Source organism: Astyanax mexicanus, chromosome 9 (assembly GCF_023375975.1).
Source record: "Astyanax mexicanus isolate ESR-SI-001 chromosome 9, AstMex3_surface, whole genome shotgun sequence".
NCBI classification, from domain to species: Eukaryota; Metazoa; Chordata; class Actinopteri; order Characiformes; family Acestrorhamphidae; genus Astyanax; species Astyanax mexicanus.
Genome location: NC_064416.1, coordinates 22,470,150 through 22,495,847, shown reverse-complemented (window position 1 = coordinate 22,495,847; position 25,698 = coordinate 22,470,150). Strand labels below are relative to the sequence as shown.

Genomic DNA, 25,698 nt, shown 5'->3' with positions numbered 1-25,698 from the left:
GGTGCCCCCCGCAATAGTATACCTTTCTCGTCGCCCCTTATCATCATGCAAAATATGGTGGATTTAAAATGACAAAATTTCTTTTTTTATAGCTTTGTTGAGTATACAGACCAAGTTCGGTTGTTTTTACAGCATCATCGCTGTATAATGAACCTCCTGGTTATTGCAGGCACTATAGTGTATATATAGAATACTTTTACGTTTAGTGGAGGAATATTTACATGGAAAGTACATGTTAAATTTACAGTGTACACCTGTAAAAAAAACTGCCTGTGTTTCAGGTGTAGTGTGTGAGGGGGGGGTGGGGGGTTGTGGATCTTGATCCAGGGCCCTGTTTCGCCATCGGGTTGCTGTGCTGGCATGTGGGTCACGTGACCAGCACAGCCCCTTAAAAGCTCTGCTGAAACTCTGCTCTGAGTTTTCTCTGAGTTTAGTCTGGAGTCTCTTCAGAACTGATACTGTGGAGTTCTGGGATGTGGGATGTTCCTGGGCTTGCAATCGCAGTGTTTCCAGAGTTCCAGCTTTTTAACACCAAAACCAGAGGTGTGAAGTGGCAGCAGTGGGCTGGAATGTGGATTTGTGAGACCCCCGTGGTTTTCTCGGTGAGTGTTTGTTAGTTATCTAGCTGAAGATGCTGAGAGATATCTTGTTTCGTTAGAAATCACCCCGTTCACACTAAGGGGGGCAAATATAGGCCACTGCACGCCGAGGATAATGTTCGAGAGAGTGTGTTAAAGTGTCTGCTAAAAGCTTAAACATTTCGGACAACATCTAGACTCAGTTAGCTTAGAGACTAAGCGCCTCTGGCTGAGGAGCAGGAAATTTAACATCTGGCTCCTCTGCTGCTGAGAGAGCAAGCTGCTGCCCTGCACGGCATAATCACTAACACATATAACCCCAAATACCCCAAACTGCACTTACATACAAATAAACACCATTATAAAACATTAGGAGCAAGTAAAGTTGTGGGTTAAAAATGATGAAAAAGTACATTTGAGGAAATATTTATTTCTTACATAAAGTGTGACACGCCCCCTCAGAGCATGCTGGGTTACAGCGTTTACAATAAAAGAAACAGAAGAAAAGGGGACATTCAGAAAAAAAAACTAAAAGAAAAAGTTTACACTCTCTTGAACTACCATCTATACTCTGTTGTGTAGAGTTAAATAGTTATGAAAGTACATTCTGTCGTAACATCATGTATCCTACACCAAACATTCATATCATAACTGTAAAAAAGAATAATACAAAATAAATCTGACATACAGGCTCTTTATTGTTTCAGGAGCTGCATAACAGACATTGTATAATGGATTTGATAACAGCACGCATCTGCTGAAGCATATCTTTGGGAAAGTAATATCCTGTGTTGGGCTACATATTGTTTAGTCATCTGATTTCAAGTATGTAAGTCTGAAAAGGATCTCATGGAACAAACTTAAACCTTATTGTTTAAACTACACAATATTGAAGCCCAACATCTGAAAGAAATTTGTCTAGAACACAATGTTTTGTAAGCGCTGCAGTTTAGATGAACAGTCTTATGTGGCCATATTGTCACATATATGAACATCACCAGCTTCTAATGACCGAATCATACGCATTCTTTAACCACTTCTTTTACTCTGTTTTATTCTACAGTTTAAAATAGTGACTTAGTTTGTTTAAATTCTGTATTGTTAATACATTTACACACGCATTAAATAGCTCTTGCACTGACTGACTTTTATTTCCTAAACAAAAATGAATGTTGTTGCCAATGGACCTTACACCTACAAGGTGTAATCTATGCTATACTATGCTAAATACTATGACTGGATGATATATTTGAAAAATATTTGGAAAAGGTGACAATGCATATTGTTGTGCAATTGTTGTGTTTCTTACACATCCCTTCGATGGCCACAGATGTATAAAATCAAGCACCTAGGCGTGCAGACTGCTTTTCCAAACATATTACTACAGTCACCTGTCTGTCATCACTACAGTCTTCCAAACTTCATGTGCCCGTCCCTTCACATTAGCTCAAGGACAGTAGAGTGTAGAGAGCTTGTTTTTGAAATGGGTTTCCATGACTAAGCAGCTCCACCAAGTGCAAAGCAGGCAAGTGGATACTTTTGGCAATATAGTGCATATTGGGATTTTAATAAAAGGCTGGACATATTCAACAATGATCCATCATGTCACAATATTAACAAAGCCCCCCTGAGCATCAACTATTGGAGTAAATTATATTTACATTTATATTCATTATAAAATAAGAACACTGCAGATTTAATGTAAGAATGAAAAAAAAAAAAGAATTTGGAGCATCATTTTTATTGAAAACTTTCACATACGGGTGTGTGCATAACCAAACCAACTTCTGAGTGAACACTTCATGATCAGTTTACATACTGCAAATCCATGACTTTTTGCCATCTTGTCATATGATAATTGGCTTCTTTAAATCTGCTGTATTTTTGGTCTTTTTAAAATGCAATGCAAACAATGCAAATTATATATGTCACCATTTATTATTACATACACATTATAACTGTACTGTAAATATATCAAAACTAACAATACTTATGTACAATATTCAATGGAAAATTGTTGTTTGATTATTTGTATGTCTTTTTTTTCTTTTCTAGGCACTCCATTTTGAGTGTAGGATATGGAAAACGATAATAATACATTGAAATATTTTAATACTGAAAACCCAGCTCTTGTAAAGAATGGTCAAACCTGAACAGTCTTACAAACCCCCAAGATTGATATTGCACTGGTCACTTCCACAGGAAAGTCTTCCCAGCTGGACGCAATCAAGATCACAATCAAACAATAGATAAACATTTCTCCAACATGGACTCTTCTTGGGTAGGAATCACTGGCAATGAGGGGAAACCATGACATCATGATAATGTTATAACCTCCATGTTTACTAAATGTTGTAATCAAGAGATTAAAATGAGGAGAATCCACATAAAAGGAGATGTGCTCTGCACAGTGCTCCTTTTGGTGCTTCTATGCATAGTGTTTTATGCTCACAAGTCTTTAACACCCATCTGGGAGACGATGCGTACTGAGCATGGCTCTACAAGCTCAAGAGCCCTTTTAGGGGCTCCATCAAGAGTAAAGTCACTTCCCTCTAAGCCTCCTAATTTGCCCCTGTGCAATCCTGGGCCAAGTTTGCCAGCACAAGCCCGACCTAGGTCCCAAAGTAAACCAAAAGTTCAGAAGAATCCAGTGAAATCAAAGCAAAAGGAAAAGAACAGGAAAGTCACTACAACAAAAAGCAAAATCATGCCAACTCACCCACAATTTGACTTTGAGGATTATATTCGAAAGAAGGACCAACGTAACTTTAAGATGCTAATTGATCAACCAGACAAGTGTCCTGGGCTCAAAGGTGAACCATACTTGCTGATTGCCATAAAATCTGTTGCTGCAGACTTTGAGAAGCGGCAGGTAGTGCGACGTACCTGGGGGCGAGAAGGTACGATCCAGAATGGAGTGACTGTTAAGACCGTTTTTCTTCTTGGAGTACCTCAAAATGTTACTGCGCTTCCACTGTGGGACAGGCTTCTGGAATACGAGAGCCAAACATTCAGGGACATCTTGCTATGGGACTTCAAGGACACGTTCTTCAACCTAACGCTCAAAGAAACCCACTTCCTCCAGTGGGTCAACTCAAGCTGTTCCAAAGTGAAGTTCATTTTTAAGGGCGATGCAGATGTCTATGTGAACATTGAGAACATTTTGGAGATGCTTGATGGTAAACCAGTTGGCGAGGACCTTTTTGTCGGAGATATCATCGTCCATGCAAAACCCATTCGCAGGCTCAACAGTAAGTACTTTGTGCCTGAACTGATTTACGGCCAAGGGCTTTACCCCTCGTATGCGGGTGGTGGAGGCTTTGTTATGTCAGGTCACACTGCTCTCAGACTGCACAAAGCCTGCAAGGAAGTGGAACTCTTCCCGATAGATGACGTCTTTCTGGGAATGTGTCTGCTCAGGATCGGCCTTCAGCCGACACGCCACGAGGGCTTCCGTACTTTCGGCATTGTGCGACCTTCTGCAGCACCCCACCTGCAGGTGTTCGACCCATGTTTCTATAGGGAACTTATGGTGGTGCACAGCCTAACTGTACCCCAGATTTGGCTCATGTGGAACCTTCTGCATGACCCCAGTGTACGCTGCCATTCTGGTCAAGGTCCTACATCTCTGCCCTTTAAGTGGAGAAGTAAGATTTTTACAAGACCTAAAACAGAGGACCCTGGAAAACAAGACTATGGAATCCAAGTGTTTGTCAAGCACTGACCGTTTTAGTCTTGAGTTTCTGTGAAATTTGAGTAAAGAATGTTTAAAGACTTAAATTAACAGCATTGCAATGTTAGGGTTTAGATCTGGAAGCCAAATTCAATTTATATTCCTGGATTTACAAATATGAATATACAAATATAAAGCAGGTTTTCTTGAGGTTCTTAAGGTTATAAAAATCCAGGATCAGAAACCAAATTCAGTTTCTTCACCTGAAGAGCTCTGATATAGTGCAGAAAATCACAAAGTGAGACTTGAAAAGAGAGCTTGGATTGTTATTAAAGAACATCTAGGTGATGATCTAAGAGATGGTAAGAAATGTATTATTTTCTTTTTTTTTTTTTTTTGATGTCAATGCATCATTCTGGTCTACAGTGACACTGCCACAGTTTCTAAAAATGAACTGCAGAGGCCAAGGACATCCTGAATGAATTTTTATAAGGACAGTTAAGCCTATGGGAACTGAGCCCATTCTGATTTCTCAAAGACTGTTGGCTTACTAACTGTGAGCACTAATGACTTTTAGGAAACTGACCATTCTTAGAACTGAATTATTTCACTGATCAACACTGTGACTACAACAACAATCAGCCATAACATTAAAACCATAGGTAGGTGAAGCTAATGACTTTGCTTATTAGGTTGAAATGGCATCTGTCAAGGGGTGGTATCTGCATATTAGGCAACAAATAAACGGTCAGTTCTAGCAGTAATAATGGACAAGCTTAAGTGTAAAATCATCTAAGATGCATTAACAACATTGCCAAACCCACTCACTCAAACCCTTTTAGAAGCTGGTTTGAGATGCATTTGAGCCACATTAGACAGCAGACTAAAAGCACCAAATAATCAAAAAAGCGATTTGAGCACCAAGCTATCAATAACAAGATTGATAGCCACTGTTGGGCCCTTAACCCTCACTGTTCCCTTGGTGCCACACGGGTAATCAGATTTTAGTCTGAATGTGGTTAAAAAATGTGGTTTAAATCTTATCTGGATACAATCTAAATACTATTCACATGAAGTAGCCAGGTGTAGACAGGGTCAATGATGCTCCACCTCGCAACCTAACATAGCCTAAATGGACATGCTGCCAACATTGTGGCACCAGATACTACAGAACACCTTTAGAGGTCTTGTACAGTCAAGGCCTTGATGGGTTAGAGCTGGTGGTTTTAATGTTAGGCGGATTAGTGTACTGTGTATGTATGTATTTTGTAATGTGTTTGCACAAATCTGCTGTGTTTCATATTGTAAAACGTTTGTTTACTTACGACAGTCTACTGTAGGATAATTCCCTCATGTTTCTATTCTATTGATTGTCTGCAGTCGAAGACTGTCGGAACACTGAAACTGGAGAAGAATGTATGTATGTATGTATGTATTTTAATTTAACCTTGTGTTGAAAACAAAGAAGGATAAACGCTCCATAATTTCCCCCATATTTATTACATCCAGTCTTCAAATATTACTTTTGTTGAACACACTGTAACAGTTTAATGAACAAAAGTCAATGCAGTTTATAAAATTGCAAATATCGTGGTTTCAGTAGACTAGACGAAGAAGAAAAAAAAAAAAGGTAAAACAAATAAAATAAAACCAAAAACTAGTCACAGCATTTTTGCATGGGTTCAGAGGCCTTGTGCAAGCTTATAGCTGACCCTTTCATTGAATTATTTGCCACAGCTATAGTTATTGCTTTAAAAACAAATAAACAAACAAAAATATACAACAAAACATGTCTGATAAATACTGATTTTCTAACTAGATGTTCTTTGATGACAAAATATCAGATACAAAACACCACATTGCAGTTAATCTGGATTCACAATTTTTTAATTAAGGATCCCATTTCCAGAAATGGGCCAAATGTACTAAATTCACAAAAAAATAATCACTTTGGAGGATAGAATGGGAGAAAAAGAACATACAATATATAAGGGGTACAATACATAGCATTAATATGCACATTACACTGAATGGAGGTTGTCCATTTCTAGATACAATCTTAAGGACAATCATTCATTCACTCATTCGTTCATTCATTTCGATGCAAAAATAGGATAAAGTCTGAAGAAGAAAGAAAACAAGCCAGAACCCAGATGATGAAAGTTAAGCATTCACTTGCTCCTGGCATTTAAAAAAGATCCACCTGAGAATTGGGCAGGCAATCAGCCCATCAAACCACACTCTCCTCTAACAGTAACATTCCCTAAACGCTACTACTGCAGTGGTTGTGCTGTTTCTTTACGGAAACTTTACGGAGACTCAAGTTGCATGAAGGTCCTCATTCAGGACTTGAAGTATTTAAATCTAGAAATCTGAAGACACAGCTAAAGCATAACCATATAAAGGTCAGACCATATGTTGCCAAACCAACATACACTTTTATGAATGCAAAAGTTATTCATAGGAATTTCAAACACTTTTTGTAGTTTTCTGTAAGGAAAGTGCAAGTTTTTTTTATTCTGCAGAAACATCACAACCACTTGCATGAACCTCAGGCCATGAAGGGCTGTCCAGGACTGGCTAAACCTTCAAATGTTGCGCAAATAAAGGCAAAAACAACCATGCACTGACCAAAACAATGACCTTTTTGGCTGTTTGTGTTATTACAGTATGCATACCAAAACAACCCTTCATGAAGTGAGTTCACAGACTATGAGACAGATTCTGTTTTTTTTTCAGTATACTTCCTCATTATTTAGGTATATTTCTGGAGCAAGAGGACGGCGACTATCTATAAACTGATAGTCCATCAGTTTAGCTGTACATGCTCAACCATACACAAAGCAGTTCAAACAATTTCATTTACAGAGAAGAACTCAGAGAAGAAGACAGGCTCGGTGGGAGATGAGGCACAATGTTAACAGCGATTCCGCTTTTTTTTTTTGATAAAAGTTTTGTCGTTTTATTTTCCTTTGTTTGATAAAATCCGAAAACAGAATCAACAGCAGCAGCCTTTCATTGCAACTCATGAACCAAGTTAATGCAAAAGAGAACTAACAATGCCCAGAACGAGCTTGTGTCACGCACTGCAGCCTGGAGGGGAGATGCAGTGGAGTAGCGTAGTGATCAGCATCAGTAAAGGCTGACCGATGGACTCATCTGTCCATCTGAAGGCTCTGACAGCACAGTGATGGTAAGAGTTAGAAACAAACTTGGATCATACCGCGAACTGTGCTGTAAGCACTTGAGTCATGCCCACCGTTGCGAAGTGTGTTTGGGCCATCAGTCTCCATCAGTGATACAGTCAGTCATGCACGGCCTCTTTCCTCCACAAACAGAACGGATAGCTGCTGCCAGTGTCCTCTAAGGACCACGTTGTGTTGTGTTAAAACTCAGAACTCTCTCGGTTAGCAAATGACAATACATAGCATATTTAACAATTACCATTAGAAGAGAATTCCAGGTTTCAACTCAATTTCAACAGAACCCATATTATGGTACCATGAGCTTAAACAGACAAAACAGGAAATAACACTATTTACAGATCTGTACATACACAGAGGAGCACAGCAGCAGAGAGCTGCGAAAAAACTCACATCTACCTAGTACAGAAACAACACCAGACGTTTTCTGTAGAGCAGAAACTAGGAGATTAAAGCACAAAATAAAAAAAAAAAGCACAGAGCAACACAACATGGCATATCCACCATTAAAATGCATTTAATGAGTAAAAGATTGTGGTAAAAACAAAAGCAAAAAAAAAATCTTGGGAGTAACGGAAACAAACCAAACGGGAATGTTCTTTAAGGTCAAAGTCTGATGAAAATATTTTAAAATGGACAGATAACTCTTAGTATTTCTTTGGCTAACATTTTGGCAATCAGAATCAATGAAACTAAATATCCAAAGCAGGGATCAAGAGTTGAGAGAGAGAGATAGACCAATAGAGAGAAAATAATGATATCAAATCCCCGGCAGTTCGGAAAGTAAATGAGCAGAGATCCAGAAGGTGGCGGAAAGTGAAGGATCAATGGCTTTTCTGTTTTTTTTTTTTGTCTCGCCAGAAGATCTGCGTTAAGACCGTTGAATTCCACAAGATACAATTCCCTCAGTTCCATCATTTGCAACTCTCCCCTCTCGCACTTGGAAATCCCAACAGTCTTCAGTGAATAGAAGACAATTGTCAAGTAAATAAGGTGTGGTTTTCTTTAGTGCAAATGTTTAAAATAATAATAAAAACAATAATAATAATGCTAATCAGCTTAGTTTGCAAAATATTAAAAGATAATGGAGAACTTAACATTAAGCTGAAGTTCTGGAGGTAATGTACTGAACTGGTGTGTGTGTGTCAGGTCTGACTGTGTGTATGCAAGAAACCTCATGTGCCAAGAAACCATGTTCGCAGCAGATATTCCACCAGTACGCTCCCATACTGTGCAGTTTGTTTGTGCTTGTAATTCTGAATGACACACTCCTAATTTTAAAACAAATGAAAAAGGAAAAAGCAATACTTTTTCATGCAATGAATGCTGAAGTTTTTGTATTTCTGTGTGTAGGGGGGATTTGTTGAGTGCACCCTCTGCGTGTGCTGGCCACTGCTGTGCTGAAATGAACTGATTTGAAGTAAATGTCTGTGTGTGTGTGTGTGTGTATAAAGTGTTTAATGCAGCACTGGGAAATGGTATGGTGGTATGGAAATGCAGATAACGTTTGCCCTTTGGTGTCAGTGTCTTGCGTGCAACAAAATGTACAAATCATCAGAAAGCCTTCTGTAGTCCATGTTGTGTGTGGGAATATGGGGGTTTTGTATGTGGGGTGGGTTGAACCTGCAGCTGCAGGACATTTTGCTGGCTAAAGGGATGAGGGATGCAGGAGGAGCTTTCAGCAGCCTGTGTGTCAGGTGTGGGTTACCAGGCAGAAGCATCCATGACTGTATGCAGCAGACGGGTAATAGGATGGGTGTATGGTTTGTGGGGTTGATGGTGGGGGTGGTGGAGAGGGCGGGGTGCTTCAGAGAAAACTCTCATCACAGGGTTCTCTAGCTCGTGTTACGGCTGCAGTGAAAGAAATCGCACTGCGCTGGTGGGCCCTATGGGGCGGGGTGGATTACGGGGGAGCTCAGTGGGTACCAGACTCAGCGCGGGGCAGGTTTCCAGGACGAGGGGCTCCATACAGGGTCACTGATGCTATGTGGTTGTTCTGCATCACCTGAAAGGAAAGATAGTTCAAGACTCAAAGGACTACAATATAAACACATCCCAAAGGTACTGGATGGAGGACCATCATTCCAAAGAACAAAGAACCACTGCTTTACAGCTCAATGCTGGGGAGTCTTTTACCCCCCTATCCCACCCCTCCTAGCAATAGGGCCATATTTACCTGCTGGCAATATTTCTCTACAGGTACTAGACAAGCTGTGCGAGTGTGCACATATGCATATCTGGATCAGCAGTGGTTGACAGAGTGAAAAAAGTGTTGCTGACATTTGTTCTGAGGACTAAATATGTACATCTATATATTTAAAAAAAAACTAAATTTATAAAAACTAAAGTTCAGAAAATTGCTTGGTTACATATTTTAACTTTTATCCCTTTACTTGTATTGTGCAAATAAGACAAACTTTATTCGCCATCTTTTCTCAATCAAGTATATATACTATAGCAGATCTTACCTCAAAGATCATCCTCTGCAGCCCAAAGCAGAATGTGGATCCGAAGGGGTTGGTGTTATTCGCAGATGATGACCTGAAAAGCAGTGAATGATGAGTCTTAGTGAATTAAACACAAATAATTCCAAAGAATCTAAAATATGTGTAATGAATTACAATGAAAAGTATGTATAAAGTATGGTAAAGTATGTATAATGAATTATACTGAACGCCAAATTATACAATTTTTTCCCCCTTCTAAACATTTTTCATTAAGTCTCTCTGACCATGATCTTAAGCTATGCATCTTACCTATGAAGTACGACTGGCTTCTCCATTGGATGCCCCAGTAACTCCTGGATCTGATCCCACTAAGTGGGAAGAAAAACATGTTTAACACATTCCTACATATCATACCAGATCATACCAGCTTCTACTGCTCTGACATATATAAAAATACAATTATGGTGCATATGCTTATGTAGAAGATGGGCGCTATCACCTTGCTGTAAGTGGTGAGGATGCAGTCCTCCCCCTGAGCATCCGTGCCATCTGAAAAATCACCACACTCGTAAGAATAACAAAGTCCAGGCAGAACATCTGCTCCATTAGAAGCTATTAAGAGTCATTGCTCTAGGGAATGCATAAAAATAACTCGAAAGAAAAAGCTGTACGAAAACAACAGACATTCACTCACCTTTTTTAATGATGAGTGGAATCTTAAAATCACATCGATGGTATCTAAATTTGGAAAATGTAATGTATTATATAATTCATTTATCTGCAGTTTGTAACATTTCAATTTGCAACATTAACACATTTTCAAATTCCTCACACTGGTGAATTATATAAATGCCAAACTTGCTATATATATTTTTTTTTTTACAACTGAAAACTGCAAAGCAGCTTCATAAAAATTTAACTGCATCTATATATCCATTGTACACATCTTCAGGTCTTTTGATACTGAAATATGTATTTTTTTTAACCAGGGCAACATCCCAAAAAAAAACACGTTTATCAAGGCAGTTCCAGCAACACAGCTAAAATGAGGCTGAATTACACTTACATATTAAAATTGTAATGGCCAGGGAAGTTGGTGTGAAGAACAAACTTCTTCACCAGATGAGTCACAGAGTCAAATAGTATGTCCTGAAAAAAAAAGAGGACAAATTACGATTATTTAAACAAAAGTAAGGACTGAACTGTCAAGCTGCAGGATCAATACCAACAGCTACAGCAGATCATAAAGCATTGCAAAGCCATAACAAAAATAATTATGCCATCCAGTGCTATGTCTAAAATCTAATAAGGTGTCTAAATGATGAATGGGTATATTAACAGGTTTTTTTCCATTTAATATTTGTGTTAGTCAAACAGTGGTGTGCAATTTCAATGAAATGGATGGCAGTGTATAATAAAATAAAATAATACCACTATACCATTACAAATATCACCTATATTACAATCATTTAACATTTTCACATCTCTGTTGTGTTTTGTGAGACAAGCTCTAGGATACTAATATTGGAGAAGTTATAGAATGGTTGGATGTGCGTGAGATTACTGTGTTTGCCACTGTTTTATCCTACAGAATATTTAACAATAGGAAAGATTAAGCTAGAATTGGTATTTCATATATATTGCAAGACATGGAATTTAGATATAGAACTGAAAATGAAAGGAAAAAAAATATGACTAGTAAAGCAGGAGAACAATATTCCAGAATTTAATGCAAATATGACTTGAATTAAGCATCAGTAAACAGTTTTCGTGAGTGCTGTCCTAGCCGCTTCACCATAGTTTAGTAAGTAGCATGCATAACTCGGAGTAGCAATGATAGAAATGCTATTCTCCCTATTACAAGCAGGTTAAGCATTACAATTGTGAGGCTTTCCTTAGGTGAGTTTTTTCTTGTATATTACTAGATACACCTAGAAATCTAGTAGTATTTGGAAAATCCAATTTACTGTCATTCGTTTGCAGTAATTTTCTGAAACACATTATAAACCCCAGTGCGCGGTTTCTCACTGCAATGTATATATGAATATAGGACTTTACGTATGATTATAATGAAGAGAAGGAAATGATCAGTTACTGGCACAGGTATTAGCCACAACAATGTGGTATTTATAGGTTATTACTGGCCAAGACCTCAAAAGCACTGCACGAAATCTGCTGGTTTTCTGGCAACAAAACTTACCACTCCCAGGGTGAAGTAGTTAAAGAAGTAGTCATTACACTTGGACGGTACTTGTTTGTGAGGAGAGGGAGAATGGATCTTCATCTGAAAAGGTAGAGAGGTTATAAAGAAACACATGTAAATCTTGATACGTGCTTCTCAGCTGAACATGAAACCAAAGATAAAACTTGTTTGATGAAAAAAAGTTGGTTGTAGCTTTACTACCTTGTCCTCGGACTTGTAGAAGACTTTGTGTGGAGAGCCCAGAGCACTCAGGACGTCCTGACAGGAATCCCCAAAATAGATGTTTCTATCCATGGCCCGCACTTTCGCATCAGCCATTACTCCTGGACCACATCCTAAGCAGGAATATTCAACATGCAACTCTGAACTTGGGACACTGTTGGCACACTGAATTTGTTTTAGAACATATCGCCTCTCAGTGGAGAGGAAAAACAAAGTTTTTATAGATCTCACAAATATTCACAAAACTAATAAGAAACCACATAAATACCTTTCCACAAAGTTGCTGTTTTAAAACAACAGTATAAAATCAAGTAAACAGGAGAACACTGGCATCACAGGGGACGCGGCCAAGTTCTGTACCTGCAGTGAGAAGCCGCAGTCTCAGACCCAGTGGCCCCGTCGCATCCCTCAGAACATCTACACACTCAGCATACACATTACCCAGAAAACAGGCTAGGGGCATTACTGGAGCCCTGAGAGGGAGAAAGAGAATGAGAGAGAGAGAAAGAGCGCTAAGTGTTTGCTGCTTGAACCTAATTCAACATCCTGGTCATTTACAGCATCTGAAAGGAAATGGTACATTAAATAATACTCGTACTCTGATCTCTGATGAGTCCACTCTGCACTCTAATGTACTGTACAAAAATGAAGAAATAAATAACAAATATATATATAGATAGATCTAAGACAGGGACAGGGATAAAGCCTAGTTTTACACTGCATTGTTCTTTCAATAGGAAATATCCATACAATATGCTGCACAGTCCAAGACTAGGTTTAATCCACGTCTGGAAAACAGTCCCATTAGGTTTGCAATACTGTACCACAGGATCTATTAAAGCCTGACCACTAGATAGCAGTGTTGTCCTTTTTTGAACACTTCACACACGGTGCTGATGTACAGGCATGTGTACACACACAAATACACAGAGCTCTTACTTGGTCTCTTGAAGGTTGTTTCCAGTGTAAATGTACATCCGCTTGACTGTAGCCCCATGAGGAATCTGCAGGGAGGCCAAGCCATGGGCAAAGTTAGGCTGTCAAGGCAAAACAACTAGGAGTAGTTGCACGCATGTGTAGGTGTTGCTTTGTAGCAAACAAGGCCAAAAAAGAAAGCTGGCACATTCATAGCATAGCATTATCAAGCAGCTAATTACAGCTCTGGATCAACAAGAGCTATATAAATAAGCTTGACTTAACGTGACAATTTTCTCTCAGTGATGGGCCAAACCTTAGCTGGTTGTGTAACCAGAGAACTCAGTAAGTCATTCTTTGATTAACTGTATGATTGCAATACAGACTGAACTGCTAATACTGAACAAAACCATGAATAAAACAAGAATAACACATACCAGTAAAACACTTATAATTAAAACATCTGGACTATAAAACCAAGATCTGAAATATATATTTGTATAATGGCCATTGTTTTTACAATGTTCTACTTTGAAACTGCCTAGGATTCTGAAAATGTACATAACTGAGATCCACAAGGTAGCAAAAGTCCATTAGAAGACAGCAAAGCATCACAACAAATTGTTCTGAGAAAACTGATCATAAGACTGCTATAAAAGCAAAGCCAAACCACATTCTGTTGACACTGTCCTAATCTATGTCCTTTATGGAACAATCAAGAGAATAGAACCTTTTACCTGTCCTTACCACAACATTTACTGTGAGACCATTTTAAAGAAGAATTTAAATTAATACAGCACCAATAATTCTATTACTGTAGTTCAAGGTCTTAACAATGGCTCTTAAAGCAATACCTTCAGCAGACTACCTTACACTTGTGGGAGAACTACTGAAAAATAAATGAGAAGAAAGCGAGCAAAAGCAATGTGTTAGTTCTTCTCAAGAGACTCTTCAAGACAGAGGTTATAACTAGAGAGGAACTGTTGACAGTTTATGTAATAACAAATGAGATTTACAGTCATTGGTTAGAACGTGCAATACAATTAATATCATCCATGAACATCTAATTTTAAATGAATAAATTAAGGTAATAAATAATAAATCAATACTGGTCATGCTTATTTGCCAACTCATACTGGACTAACACATACAAATGTGATTTGTTGGGAATGATTACTAAAAAAAAATGTGATTAATAGCATGTTTTAATGGCTGCACTGCCGAAATCTTGAAAAAGTGGTAAAGACTTTGCAGAAACAATCAGAGACAGTTAGAGCAGGGCTCAGCGGGGGGTTTTGACTGGCTTACCTCATACTTAGGGGCTTCACTCCATGAATCTAGCTGAAAGGAAAAGGAGAGGCCACGGAAGTTCAGATGGAAGAGCTGTTCTGCAGCATTGTAGACTGGGAACATAAAACAAAAACTTAACACCAAAACCTTCTTTCTGAAATGTTTTAATGCATATTGATGGACTACATTTGAAAAAAGTTATTTTACTATCATCACACATAGAAACAACGTTTAGACAAAAGCAATTCAGGCATTTCATCCAGTCCCATTGCCAGAGATAGCCATGCATTCTGCATTTAGAAACATTAAAGAAAGAATTGGTGGGCACACCCTGTATGCTACCACTACAAAAAGTCAGTTGGTGAAATTTCTTCCCATTTGGATATTTCAAGCTCAGCTGAGAGTTGTAATATTGATAAGTAGACGTGATTAGGAACCATAAAAAGTTACAACGCAGGCTAACAGACAGCAGAGGAACATAGTACAGATAAGTCTGCAATGCTCTGCTGAGAGTTAGAAGCTGAAAAGGGGGAACCTACACCATATTAAATGACTTTGTATTTAGAATGAGATTTCATAAAAACTTCACAAGGGGTCCCAATACGAATGATATACATAGTGTAAATGAATATTTTGGATGATAAATAAAATGCCCAGGTTTGCATTGTTCCACAGTTGATTTAAGCATAAAGTGACGAAATCTGTATTTTTTAAATACTCTTTACAGTCAGGGAAAAAGACTGAAAGCATTACCTCCTGGGTGAGTAGCGCCAAAGGACTGGTCAATCTGCTCAATGGTAGGTGCTATTGCCTGAGAGTTAAAATGTACTCCACTGCAAAACAAAAAATAAGTGTTTGTGCAGAACTGAGGTGACACACTAACTCGCATTAAGCCAGTTTTTTGTCCAACAGATGGTGCTACATCTCATTAAGGTCCCTTTAGGCCACCATGCATTTTTTAAAAGATCAGTTTAACATAGAACAAGATGCCTTTTCAGTGGCCAGTGAATGTACAAGTGTCTTGGTGATAACATTTTACACACAAGTGCACAGTTGCCAGCAACCCATTTTTGCCTGGCCCTGCTCTTTTCTTCTGTTTTCTTCTGACTGAGGAATCAATATTCAAGCTTAAAATTATAGGCGCACAAAGTAGCATTTAAAATAAATCCACTTACCAGTATTTCAGTTTCACTTTGCTCAAGTCGTACACTTCAATTACCTGCAAATACCAACAAACATTTAGTGAAATGGACAAATATATGTTAAAAAGCATAGACAAACAAACATTAACATGATTTGTTCCAAACCTTTAGTCTCTGGTTGCAGGCATCAAACAGCAGTTTAATTCCATCCTGAGTCAAGTTGAGTATGAGGTCGTGGCTGAGTGGCATCTGCAAGTCAGAAGAATAGGTCAGATTGAAGTAGAGGATGTAAATGACACACAGTTGCACAGCTATGCATTATTAATTTTCACCTCAACCTGTAAAAAAAACAAATTCTGTTCAAACACTAGATCTTTCTATGTTTTTTCTCACACAATAATGATCTGTCTGGCCTTACTTGTTCGCTGTAGAGCACCTGGACATTCTTGATAATTCGGCAGTGCTTCTGTAAGATGGAAATGGCCTGGGCCAATGGCATCCCTTCAAACAGATACAGGGGCAGACAGTGAGTTATTTCCTTGCGTTACATGATTACTTGTATTAAAATTAAAAAATTTACAGTGAGCAGATCTGTTCAATGGAACAATTTGCCAATTCAAAATAAGAGACCACTTGAAAATGATGAGTTTCTTTGATTTTACCAAATTAAAAACCTCTGGAATATAATCAAAAGTGAGATGCATGGCCACACGAGTTTTTGCACTAGGAGTGGCAAAAAGTTATCCAAAATCAGTGTGTAAGACTGGTGGAGGAGAACATGCCAAGATGCATGAAAACTGTGATTAAAAACCAGGGTTGTTCCACCAAATATTCAACCTTGAATGAGAAGTTGTTTTCTTTGCATTATTTGAGGTATGGAAGCTTTGCATCTTTTTTGTTATTTCAGCCATTTCTCATTTTCTGCAAAAAGACAATATTTTTATTTAGAATTTGGAAATGTTGTCTGTAGTTTATAGAATAAAACAACAATATTCCTTTTACCCAAACATCTACATATAAATAGCAAAATCAGAGGAACTAATTCAGAAACTAAAGTGGTCTCTTATTTTTTTCCAGAGCTAAATGTGAGGCAATAACTGAACAGAGCAGCATGAGCTGAGTGCAAATAGACATGAGGTAATTCAACCTTTGTTCTAAGGGGATTTTCCTAGCACTTGTTTCTTACCTAATGCGAATTCCCATTGTTCATTTCCCAAAGATCGCTCAGGAACCACCTCCAGATCCAGCATTGGGTTTTCAACGGGGTTCTCGGACTGTGCCAGATCTGGACCTGTCCTTCCACACTAACTAACTAGTTAACTAACTAACACTGAGCGGATGACAGAGACCCCGCTGTTGTTACGCAGCAGCTTTTAGCTCCGCCTCTCTTATAAGAGACATCAACGTATAGCTAACTAGATAACGTTAGCTTGTGTCGTGAACAATACTGTCAAAGCTAAATAAACAACACGGCTTTCAGTATTAACGAAGTTAACGTTAAAATACCATCCTAACTTTTCTTACCCACGTTCAACAGTGTCAGCGAGTTTATTGGTTAAATAAATAATGTGAAAAAAGTAGCCTAGCTAGCTAACCTATCTAACTAGTTACCAAGGTAACGCTAGGTGGCTGGGTTAACCTAGCCAGGTTAGCTAGCTACCCAAACACAATCGAAATTGACGAAAAAAATCTTTAAAACACATTAAAAAGTGTGTTAGGTTAAGTAGCTAGTTAAATATGAAAGCTTCACCTTGAATAAAAAACACAGGTAAACTTAACCCTAGCTTAAGTTAGTTTTGTTAACTTAACCTAACTGCCAAACCAGAACAATAAATATGGACGATCTGACTCACGAGTTCAACAGCGTTTACAAAAAGAAACAAAGCAACAACAAACAGGTTTAAAACACAACCCGCTGAAAATCTGCTGTTACACGGCAGCTCTGAACTCCAAAGTCGAGCTCTGCCAAACTTACAACCAGATATCCAGTCCGATGATGCAATCTAGCCCCGTCTCCTGAACTGAAAACACGTCAGCTGTCGATTCTCACTAACAATAAAAACAACACCGTTACTCCTCAGTCTGCCTGTCGCTCTACTTCAGCGCTGTGCTCTTTCTGTCTATCTCCTATCAGATATCCAGGCGGTTATCTCCGTCCCGCTGAGGTCGGAAGCAGCAGGATCCGACTGGTGATCTGTCCGAAGTGAGCGGATCCGGCTGTCCTGCGCCGCCTCGCCTTGTTGTTTTTCTCTTTTCTCCGCTCGGGTTCAGCAGCAGCAGTAGCGGCTCCGGTGGCGGCGGACAGACAGCTCCGACACCGCGCTCCTCCTCCTCACACAGCGCTCCGCTCCGCTTCCTCCGGCGCTCCGCTCCGCGCTGCCGCTGTGCCGCGTGTAGCCGTGCTGTGTCTCGGTGCGTGTCCGGCGCTGAGTGCTCTCTCTCGGGCTGAGGAGAATAAACAGCCCCGCTCAGCTCCCACCGCAACTTCCATCAAAAACACCAACATCAGCTGATACTTCAGCTTCCTGTGCGGCGGGAGGAACACTTCCGGTGGTGCCTTTTCAAATTAGCAGTCATTAAACAGAGTTAAAACATTGAACACGCCGGATACCTCACCATTTAGCCCAATTTAACTGATTAAAAAAGATAACCTAACCTAATTTACTTCCATTTAATACATTATTCCACATGCCTCATTCTCATATTTGAACCCCCTTTATATTATACTATAACGTTACTGTCTTCAGTTTACTATTTTGTGGCCTCAGTATATTATACTGTTCCTCAATTTATTACTTTGTTGTCTCAGAATGGTATATATATATATATATATATATATATATATATATATATATATATATATATATAGAGAGAGAGAGAGATAGAGAGAGAGAGAGAGAGAGAGAGAGAGAGATAGATAGATAGATAGATAGATAGATAGATAGATAGATAGATAGATAGATAATAGATAAGATAATATCTTGTGACCTAATTATACCTATATATTAAGTTGTATGGTTTCTTGTGGCCTCAGTATATTATATATATTATTATTAGATACGAAATTGACACCATAAGGTAATACATTACAATACATCTGTGGCCTAACTATATTATCATTTGGCCTTAATAATTGTTTTCTTTTGGCTGTAGCATATTATTTAGAGGCCACAAGATACAAAATTGAGACCATGAGACAATATATTACCTTGTGTTCTAAATGTATTTTTGTTGCCTCAGTATATTATCTTGTATCCTTAATCACCTTTTTTCCTGTGGCAGTAATATGATATATCAAGGCTATAAGATAATGTTAACAAACATGAATAACGGTTTGACATATTTGCTCAGAGATAGCAATCAAATCTTGGGGACACCCCTGGCCTTCGAATTAAAATAAAAGTAAATTCTGCTGTCACTTATCTGATCCAACACATGAAATGCTTGATCATTTTCTGACTAATGAAGAATACCATATATTTATATATATTGGTAAAAATAATATGTCACTTTAGTCACTGTTCCTACTGAAACCGTTGCCAGATATGCTCTCTCTCTCTCTCTCTTTCTCTCTCTCTCCCACCAGAGGGCAGCATGTAATTGACTGTTTTAATGGGTGCACAACTGAAAAGTTATTTGAGAAAACTGCACAAATTAGGGGCCATTATCCAGGATATGTACCTTCTCTGTACCCACAGTATTAATAACTCAAATAAACTTGAGGATAGTTTTCATTGTGAGCTTACTTTTTTTTAAATCCTGCTTTAGGGCACTCCTTGTTCTGAACACTGGCAACTATTTACTGCTTCAGAAACAATTGATCCACCTCACAAATAACTTGCAGTGAATCAGAATCATAATTTTAATGTTTAAATCAGTTTGCTAAGAGCAGCTGTACTCGGTCCCCTTAAGGTCTGCAGTTTGCCTCCCCTGGCTGGTGCTGTGCTGGATGGGGATCCTCTAATTAATATATTACAAATTAATATATTACAAATTGGGACTGTAATGATAATGATATAGTTCTAAATTTAGTCATAAAGTAACCTAGGGGTGTGATGAACCAGTGTTAGGATAATCACAGTGCAGGATAACTCATTCCACATACAGCTGATGATGATAGGAAGTTATTTAGTTTGCTCACTAAACTGCAGTGTGAAATCACAATTAGGCAATGTAACAAACATTGATACAGGCTCCAGACTTTCAATCCAGACTTTCGGGTGTGAATACAGGTATGTAATTGGAATCAGACATTAAACAGTATTATGGTGCCAATTTGTGAATACAAGTAAGAGTTAAGATGCTTTGGAGTTGCATGCATTTAATGTCAAACTAAGAAATGCAGAACCAGCAAATACAGCAGCGTATGAATTGAAAGAAGGACATGAACTGAGCTGTTAAGGTAATATTACAGGATTTTACAAAAATATTAATCATTTTGCCAACATCAAGCAGTTCTTTTGAGAGGTCTCATTCAGCTCTATCATAGCACAGTACTGATGACCCAGAGAGACAATGATTCTCCCTAATATTTGAAGGTAAATTTGCTACAGATTGTTGTATAAAAAGTTTCTGATCAGTTTAGTGTTTTTTTTTTGTTACTTATTCGTGCAGAGTAAATCACACACAGAACGTATCTTACCAAGACAGATTCATTTGCTGGCATAAAAAAAAGTTAGTGACTGCTGTCAAACAGAAGAACATGTCTGGTCCCCACACGTTGAGGCTCATTGCTTGTTGGGTCTGGTATTTTGGTCTAAAACTTTATGAATCACTGTCTGTGGAGAGAAAAGTCAAACTCAGGAAAACTTCTAAGTTTATCCATTGAAACCTCCAAACACGTAATGTAATCACGGGCCAGCTGTGTGCACTTGTAAAGTTGTTATAATCCCCCTCACTCCTATAAACAGGAAAATACATAATATAAAGCATCATGCACACATCCACAAATAATATAGTTTACCCCAGTGTCCAGCCAAGTTCTCCTTTTTTGGAAATAGCTGCTGTCATAGGCCCTTTCTTCCACCCTATTCTCACAACTGTGATGCTTCTTCAAATGTGGACCTAGTTAAGATTATATGCAGAATCTGCACTCAACACAACTTTCCACAAGTGTTTCATGAAGCTCCACAGACTTTCCTGTGAACAAAACCTTACCTCAAGTATTTTAAAATAAAAAACAACAAAATTAAATTAAACAATGAAATGAGATACACATATGGATTATGGTGCAGGTAGACACAAGGTTGTTTTTTAATATGCATTCTGGTGTGTTCTTGAGTGTTATCTTCAACTGTCTAATTTACATTCCTATACTCAAGAATACCAAGAATGATTGATTGGTGATTTTCTTAATGAGAATGAATGGATTTTTTCATAATTTACTGCAAATTCTGTGCTGACATGAAGGCAAAAAGATGTTAAATTGTGAAATCTTTCATCCAAAGTTCACAGTTCACTTTAATTAAACAGTATGAAAGGCAGATTTTACCATTATAGAGTACATTAGTATAATTTAATATAAAAAATATAAAGTACACAGCATCTCTATAGCTGTCATCTGCTTTTGTGTTTTTGCAATTGTGTTCTTGCAAGGTCACTTGTGAAGAATGTTGTTGATAGGAACAAATACATCCTTGTTTTTTTATATATTAAGGAACACCCCAGGGTTTCAGTGAAAACCATGAAGGTCTGTTAAATGTTATGACTTTTGATTCTCAGAATGTTTAATCTGTCTAGACTTGTTTTACCATTATTGAAGAGTCATCTTACAAAAAGTAATGCAATGTTATTATTATGCATAAATAAAATCATGTCTACGTTTAATTAGATCCGTTTTAAAAGGTTGGGTGTGTAACGTTGTAACGCAAACGACTAATACATCTAATTACATTTTAATTATTTAATTAACGTTATTTCTGTAACTTTATTTCTCTATAACGTCCCTGGAACCTTTTTAAAATGTTCCTGAACGTTCTTCTAACGTTTCCTGTTCGCTGGGAAAGTGCTGCGAGCCTGAAGTTATTTCCCTCTTTACATTCTCTTGTTTTCTCTCCAACCAGTCCCTGAAAGAAAGTCCCAGAAGAAAGCGGTCGCGGTCGTGTTTGCTTGTTCTCTCTCTGTGCGAGCAACTCTCAGCGTCGAGGGGTGGACGTGATATTTCAAACATCAGATCAGCGCGTTTATGTATTGGGTGCCCGGAAATTTTTCCAAATAAACACAGCTTGATTCGTCTTGGGTGGGCAAGACTTATCAACAGCCTAATTCTGTAAACAAATGAGGGGAATAAGCGAGCAAGCCATTGGCTGGCTGCGAGGGGACACGAGGCTGAGAGCTGGGGCGTTCCCCACCTGTATTCCGGCAAGCTCCGCCTTTCTGGGCTGTGATTGTCTACGAGTCTTGCGTGTGTACTGAGACGGTCTGAAGAAATTTAGACTCCTTATTTTTTATAGAGCTTTGTGGATCCATTCATGATTCATGATCCTTTATTCTTGGTTTAAATGTTTTTTTTATAGTTCCATTATAGTTATTATTTTTCCAATCAGACTATAGACTATAGGGCTTACCGTAAAACAGGTGGAAAAACAACAACTATGCCGGAAAACGGGTATGAGAAGTCAAAGCGGCCAATAGTATCATTGGAAGGGCGTGGCTTGTCTTGTGTGGGCGGGGACACCCTGAAAGCGGGTGTAAAGCAAAACAGCGGGTTCTCTCCCGCTCTCTCCAATGAAACTTTTAATTAATGTGGGTGGGCTTGAGAAGCCAGCGAGTGTTTATCATAGCCGATTTATTTTCCAGCGCTAAGTCAACATAAAACAGCAAACGTACAACGATTATTTAACATTTTTCAGAGAGAAGGTAGAGCGAGCCGCTCGGCCACCACAACGGCAGCTCTATGGACTCAGTGTGCCGCTCTTCGGCCGGGCTGAAACTCTCGTCCAGCAGCCAGTCATGAGTCTGTACCACCACCGCTCAGCGCAGGCCGGCCTGGGCGCCTCGGCGCTGGGCCTCAGCGGCTCGACGCCCCTCATCTACGTGTACGGCGGCGAGTTGGGTGGCGTGTTCCCGGCGCTGGGCTTGGCCTCGGCACGCCGGGAGCCCCCGCAGAAACCGCCCTACAGCTACATCGCCCTGATCGCCATGGCCATCAAGAGCGCGCCCGAGGAGCGCGCCACGCTCAGCGGCATCTACCAGTTCATCATGGACAACTTCCCCTTCTACCACGACAACAAGCAGGGCTGGCAGAACAGCATCCGCCACAACCTGTCGCTCAACGACTGCTTCGTCAAAGTGCCGCGGGAGAAGGGGCGCCCGGGCAAGGGCAGCTACTGGACGCTGGACCCCAAGTGCCTGGACATGTTCGAGAACGGCAACTACCGGCGGAGGAAGAGGAAGGCCCGGGGACAGGAGGAGGCGCGCGACGACAAGGCGCTTCAAAAGAGGGCTCGTGGAGGACACGCACGGGTGGGAGCGCGCCCTGTTTCCAAACTCCACGACAAGAAAGAGAGGTTTGTGGCGGGAGAAGGGGCGCGAGATGAAGATTATGAAGATGATACGGAGCAGGAAGAGGAGGAGGAGGAGCAGCATCACGGGGAGAGTACCAAACTTGCTGTCCGGTGTCATGGAGAGGTGCGCGCACCCAACTCCTCCGCGCGCAAAAGCTCCACAACTGGCAAGCCTGGCCACTGCGCGATCATGTCCGTCTCTCCGTCTAAAAGCCCCGCTTCTCCCCTGCAAAAAAACAAAACGGACCCGGAGAGCCTCGCAGCGCGCGCCCCGCTGGCCGGGAGCGCGCCGGAGCCAGAGGTGCGCAAGGCGACGGACAGGGCGAAGGCGTTCAGCATCGAGAGCATCCTAGCGCGGAAGGTCGGCGCGGTCCAGCGGAACTGCGCGTGCTTACGCACGGACGGGGCGCGCACACCGGCGCTGCCTCCGCCGCCGCTCGTGCTCGAGCCGCTACACTCCTACGTACGCGTGACGTGGCCTGCCTCAGAGAGCGCGCGCTACAGCGAGGAGTCTGTAGAGAGACTGTACTGAGTGAGCAGCAGCTGTGGACAGAGGCTGGACTGCTAAGCTATACGGGCCATCAGGTATCAAAGGACAATTCAATAATCACCTGTTTATTCCCACCTCCAGCTGAGAGTAGATGGGGCTCATTTAGGATCTATAGCTTATGGCATTTGTAACAGCACGAATTGTATTATGTACAGTACTGTACAGATGTTTCAGGCACCTGTAAAGGACATTATTTAAAACAATTAATCTCAGCAATAAGGAAGTTTCTGCTGGTACAAACTCCAGATCACACTAAAGAACAGTGCACCTGCAGTTCTTCATTTGTAGAAAGTAGATGAGATCCAATCAATTCCATCACCTGCTCACCTGATTTAATATATTACTAAGGGCTGATTTACCAAATCAGTTGCTGGATGATAACTGTATGTAATACAGTTCTATGTAATACATATCTATGACTCCACAATGGGTCTTTTGGAGATGTTTAAATGAACACATTAATGTAAAATTATTTTTTTCTGGATGAATGTTATTATATAAGTGTTTTTTTACTTAATAAATAAAATCCTATTGCCCATATAAATAGCTTTTTAATTCTGGCATTCTAATATATATGGGATTTCACAGTGTTAATTGCAATCAATTGCAATAAATCTGACCTTCCATAATGTCTGCTGGTGCAGTTTAGGAATGTTGTGTGTAAAGCAGCACCATTTATGCATTTATGTTTTTCAAAAAGGTTGTTTCCTATTTTTATGGAACACACTGTGTAAAGGGCTGTGCTATAATGGAAAACAAACATAAACTGACATTGTAATATTGTTTTCGTGTGATATTACAACATTAAGACTCAAGTATTTTCTCTAGATTTTACCAGAAGTCAGTGATCCAGCATGTCATGCTATTTATAATGCAGTCTGTGTATTGGAGATTGGAGTAAATTATGCTGAGCAGATGTGATTGACTGTTGGAGATATATCATGTAAAACAAGAACAGTATGAGTTTGCATTTAGTATTAAGCAGCAAAAAAATGTTAATTTTCTTAATGTGCCCATTATACATACACATTCTACATACACTGAGATGGGGTGGCTAAAACAATATATTGTCCTGAGCTATCTGATGGCCCACAGTACCTGAATCCAGCCCATAAGTTCTTTTTTGTAAACTTTAAACTACAGCTTTTTATTGTAATAACTGGATAAGATTCAGTAACTTTAACACTTTAATATTTTATACAGAAACGCTTGAAAAAGACATAACCTGTCTTCTCCGTAAAGTGAAGTTTATTATTATTATTATTATTATTATTATTATTATTATTATTATTATTATTATTATTATTATTATTCAGGGTTGGCACAGCCTGGGTGGCCCATTTGCAGGTTCATGAATGGCTGACAGTAGTTACTCCTGTTGATGGATTACCCGCGGAGAGCCGGGCGACGCAAACCCTCGCGGATGTTGCTGTGTAAATGTAAATGTTTATTTGAACTATGGTTTTTATTATGCTCCTTTCTGCACTTGTAATAGGAATACAAGACAAATTACAAATTGTATAATGCCGTAGCTTCTCTCCTCTCCTTAAGTACCTCATGGATGAAAACAGTTGTGAACCTTTTTAGTGGGAAAGGAAACACAGCAAGGGTGAAACTGTCTGATTCAGATGTTAAAAGGAAGAAAGACTGGGATGCAAACACAACTGATGCCTGTTGTATAAATAAAGTGTTGTTTTTCCACATAAGTAAATACGTTTGTTCAGATCTACGTATGTCTTTGTATAATTTATCGCTCAAAACCCACTTTTTTTTAAAAAAAGGATTTGCTTCTTTAAGAGACATGATCTTGAACAGGACAAGGTCATTTTGCTCACAATTTAGGCCTAAATTTCATGATGTGAACCTGAAGGCTCGTGCCTATTTTGTGAGACCAAATACAGAAGCTGAAAACACTTTTAAATAGAATTCCTCAATAAATTTTATTTATCTTTAGGACAAAGTCTAATCTT

General features: G+C 39.3%; 3 protein-coding genes across 4 annotated transcripts; 2 read left to right on the top strand and 1 right to left on the bottom strand.

Annotated features, from left to right (window-relative positions):
* Positions 1-340: 340 nt before the first annotated feature.
* Positions 341-5,755, top strand: b3gnt9 (UDP-GlcNAc:betaGal beta-1,3-N-acetylglucosaminyltransferase 9). Its single transcript, XM_007249205.4, has 2 exons — positions 341-602; positions 2,634-5,755. The coding sequence occupies exon 2, from the start codon at positions 2,917-2,919 to the stop codon at positions 4,300-4,302; it is 1,386 nt and encodes a 461-aa protein (XP_007249267.2). The 5' UTR covers positions 341-602; positions 2,634-2,916; the 3' UTR covers positions 4,303-5,755.
* phaf1 (phagosome assembly factor 1) lies at positions 5,733-18,193 on the bottom strand. 2 transcript variants are annotated; one of them, XM_007249203.4, is made up of 16 exons: positions 16,860-18,193; positions 16,092-16,174; positions 15,839-15,922; positions 15,707-15,750; positions 15,285-15,364; positions 14,550-14,644; positions 13,266-13,363; positions 12,687-12,799; positions 12,306-12,439; positions 12,102-12,185; positions 10,968-11,050; positions 10,596-10,639; positions 10,401-10,450; positions 10,211-10,269; positions 9,923-9,995; positions 5,733-9,459 (listed from the first exon to the last, which is right to left on the bottom strand). In XM_007249203.4, the coding sequence occupies exons 1-16, from the start codon at positions 16,921-16,923 to the stop codon at positions 9,370-9,372; spliced, it is 1,278 nt and encodes a 425-aa protein (XP_007249265.1). In that variant the 5' UTR covers positions 16,924-18,193; the 3' UTR covers positions 5,733-9,369. The 2 variants fall into 2 exon arrangements, with proteins under 2 accessions (XP_007249265.1, XP_007249266.1); XM_007249204.4 differs by having other exon boundaries at positions 13,266-13,330; positions 16,860-18,192.
* Positions 18,194-22,290: 4,097 nt separating this feature from the next.
* On the top strand, positions 22,291-25,457 carry foxl1 (forkhead box L1). Its single transcript, XM_015605788.3, has one exon. The coding sequence runs from the start codon at positions 22,625-22,627 to the stop codon at positions 23,708-23,710; it is 1,086 nt and encodes a 361-aa protein (XP_015461274.3). The 5' UTR covers positions 22,291-22,624; the 3' UTR covers positions 23,711-25,457.
* Positions 25,458-25,698: the final 241 nt, after the last annotated feature.

What these genes read in the sequence shown, in the direction of transcription:
- foxl1 (XM_015605788.3), top strand. Translation starts at nt 22,625, where the DNA reads ATGAGTCTGTACCACCACCGCTCAGCGCAGGCCGGCCTGGGCGCCTCG.
- phaf1 (XM_007249203.4), bottom strand. Translation starts at nt 16,923, where the DNA reads ATGCTGGATCTGGAGGTGGTTCCTGAGCGATCTTTGGGAAATGAACAA. An exon ending in ACAATGGGAATTCGCATTAG is followed by an intron (nt 16,175 to 16,859) that starts GTAAGAAACAAG and finishes ATCTGTTTGAAG; the next exon opens with GGATGCCATTGGCCCAGGCC. An exon ending in TCCACTCATCATTAAAAAAG is followed by an intron (nt 10,451 to 10,595) that starts GTGAGTGAATGT and finishes GTGATTTTTCAG; the next exon opens with ATGGCACGGATGCTCAGGGG.
- b3gnt9 (XM_007249205.4), top strand. Translation starts at nt 2,917, where the DNA reads ATGTTTACTAAATGTTGTAATCAAGAGATTAAAATGAGGAGAATCCAC.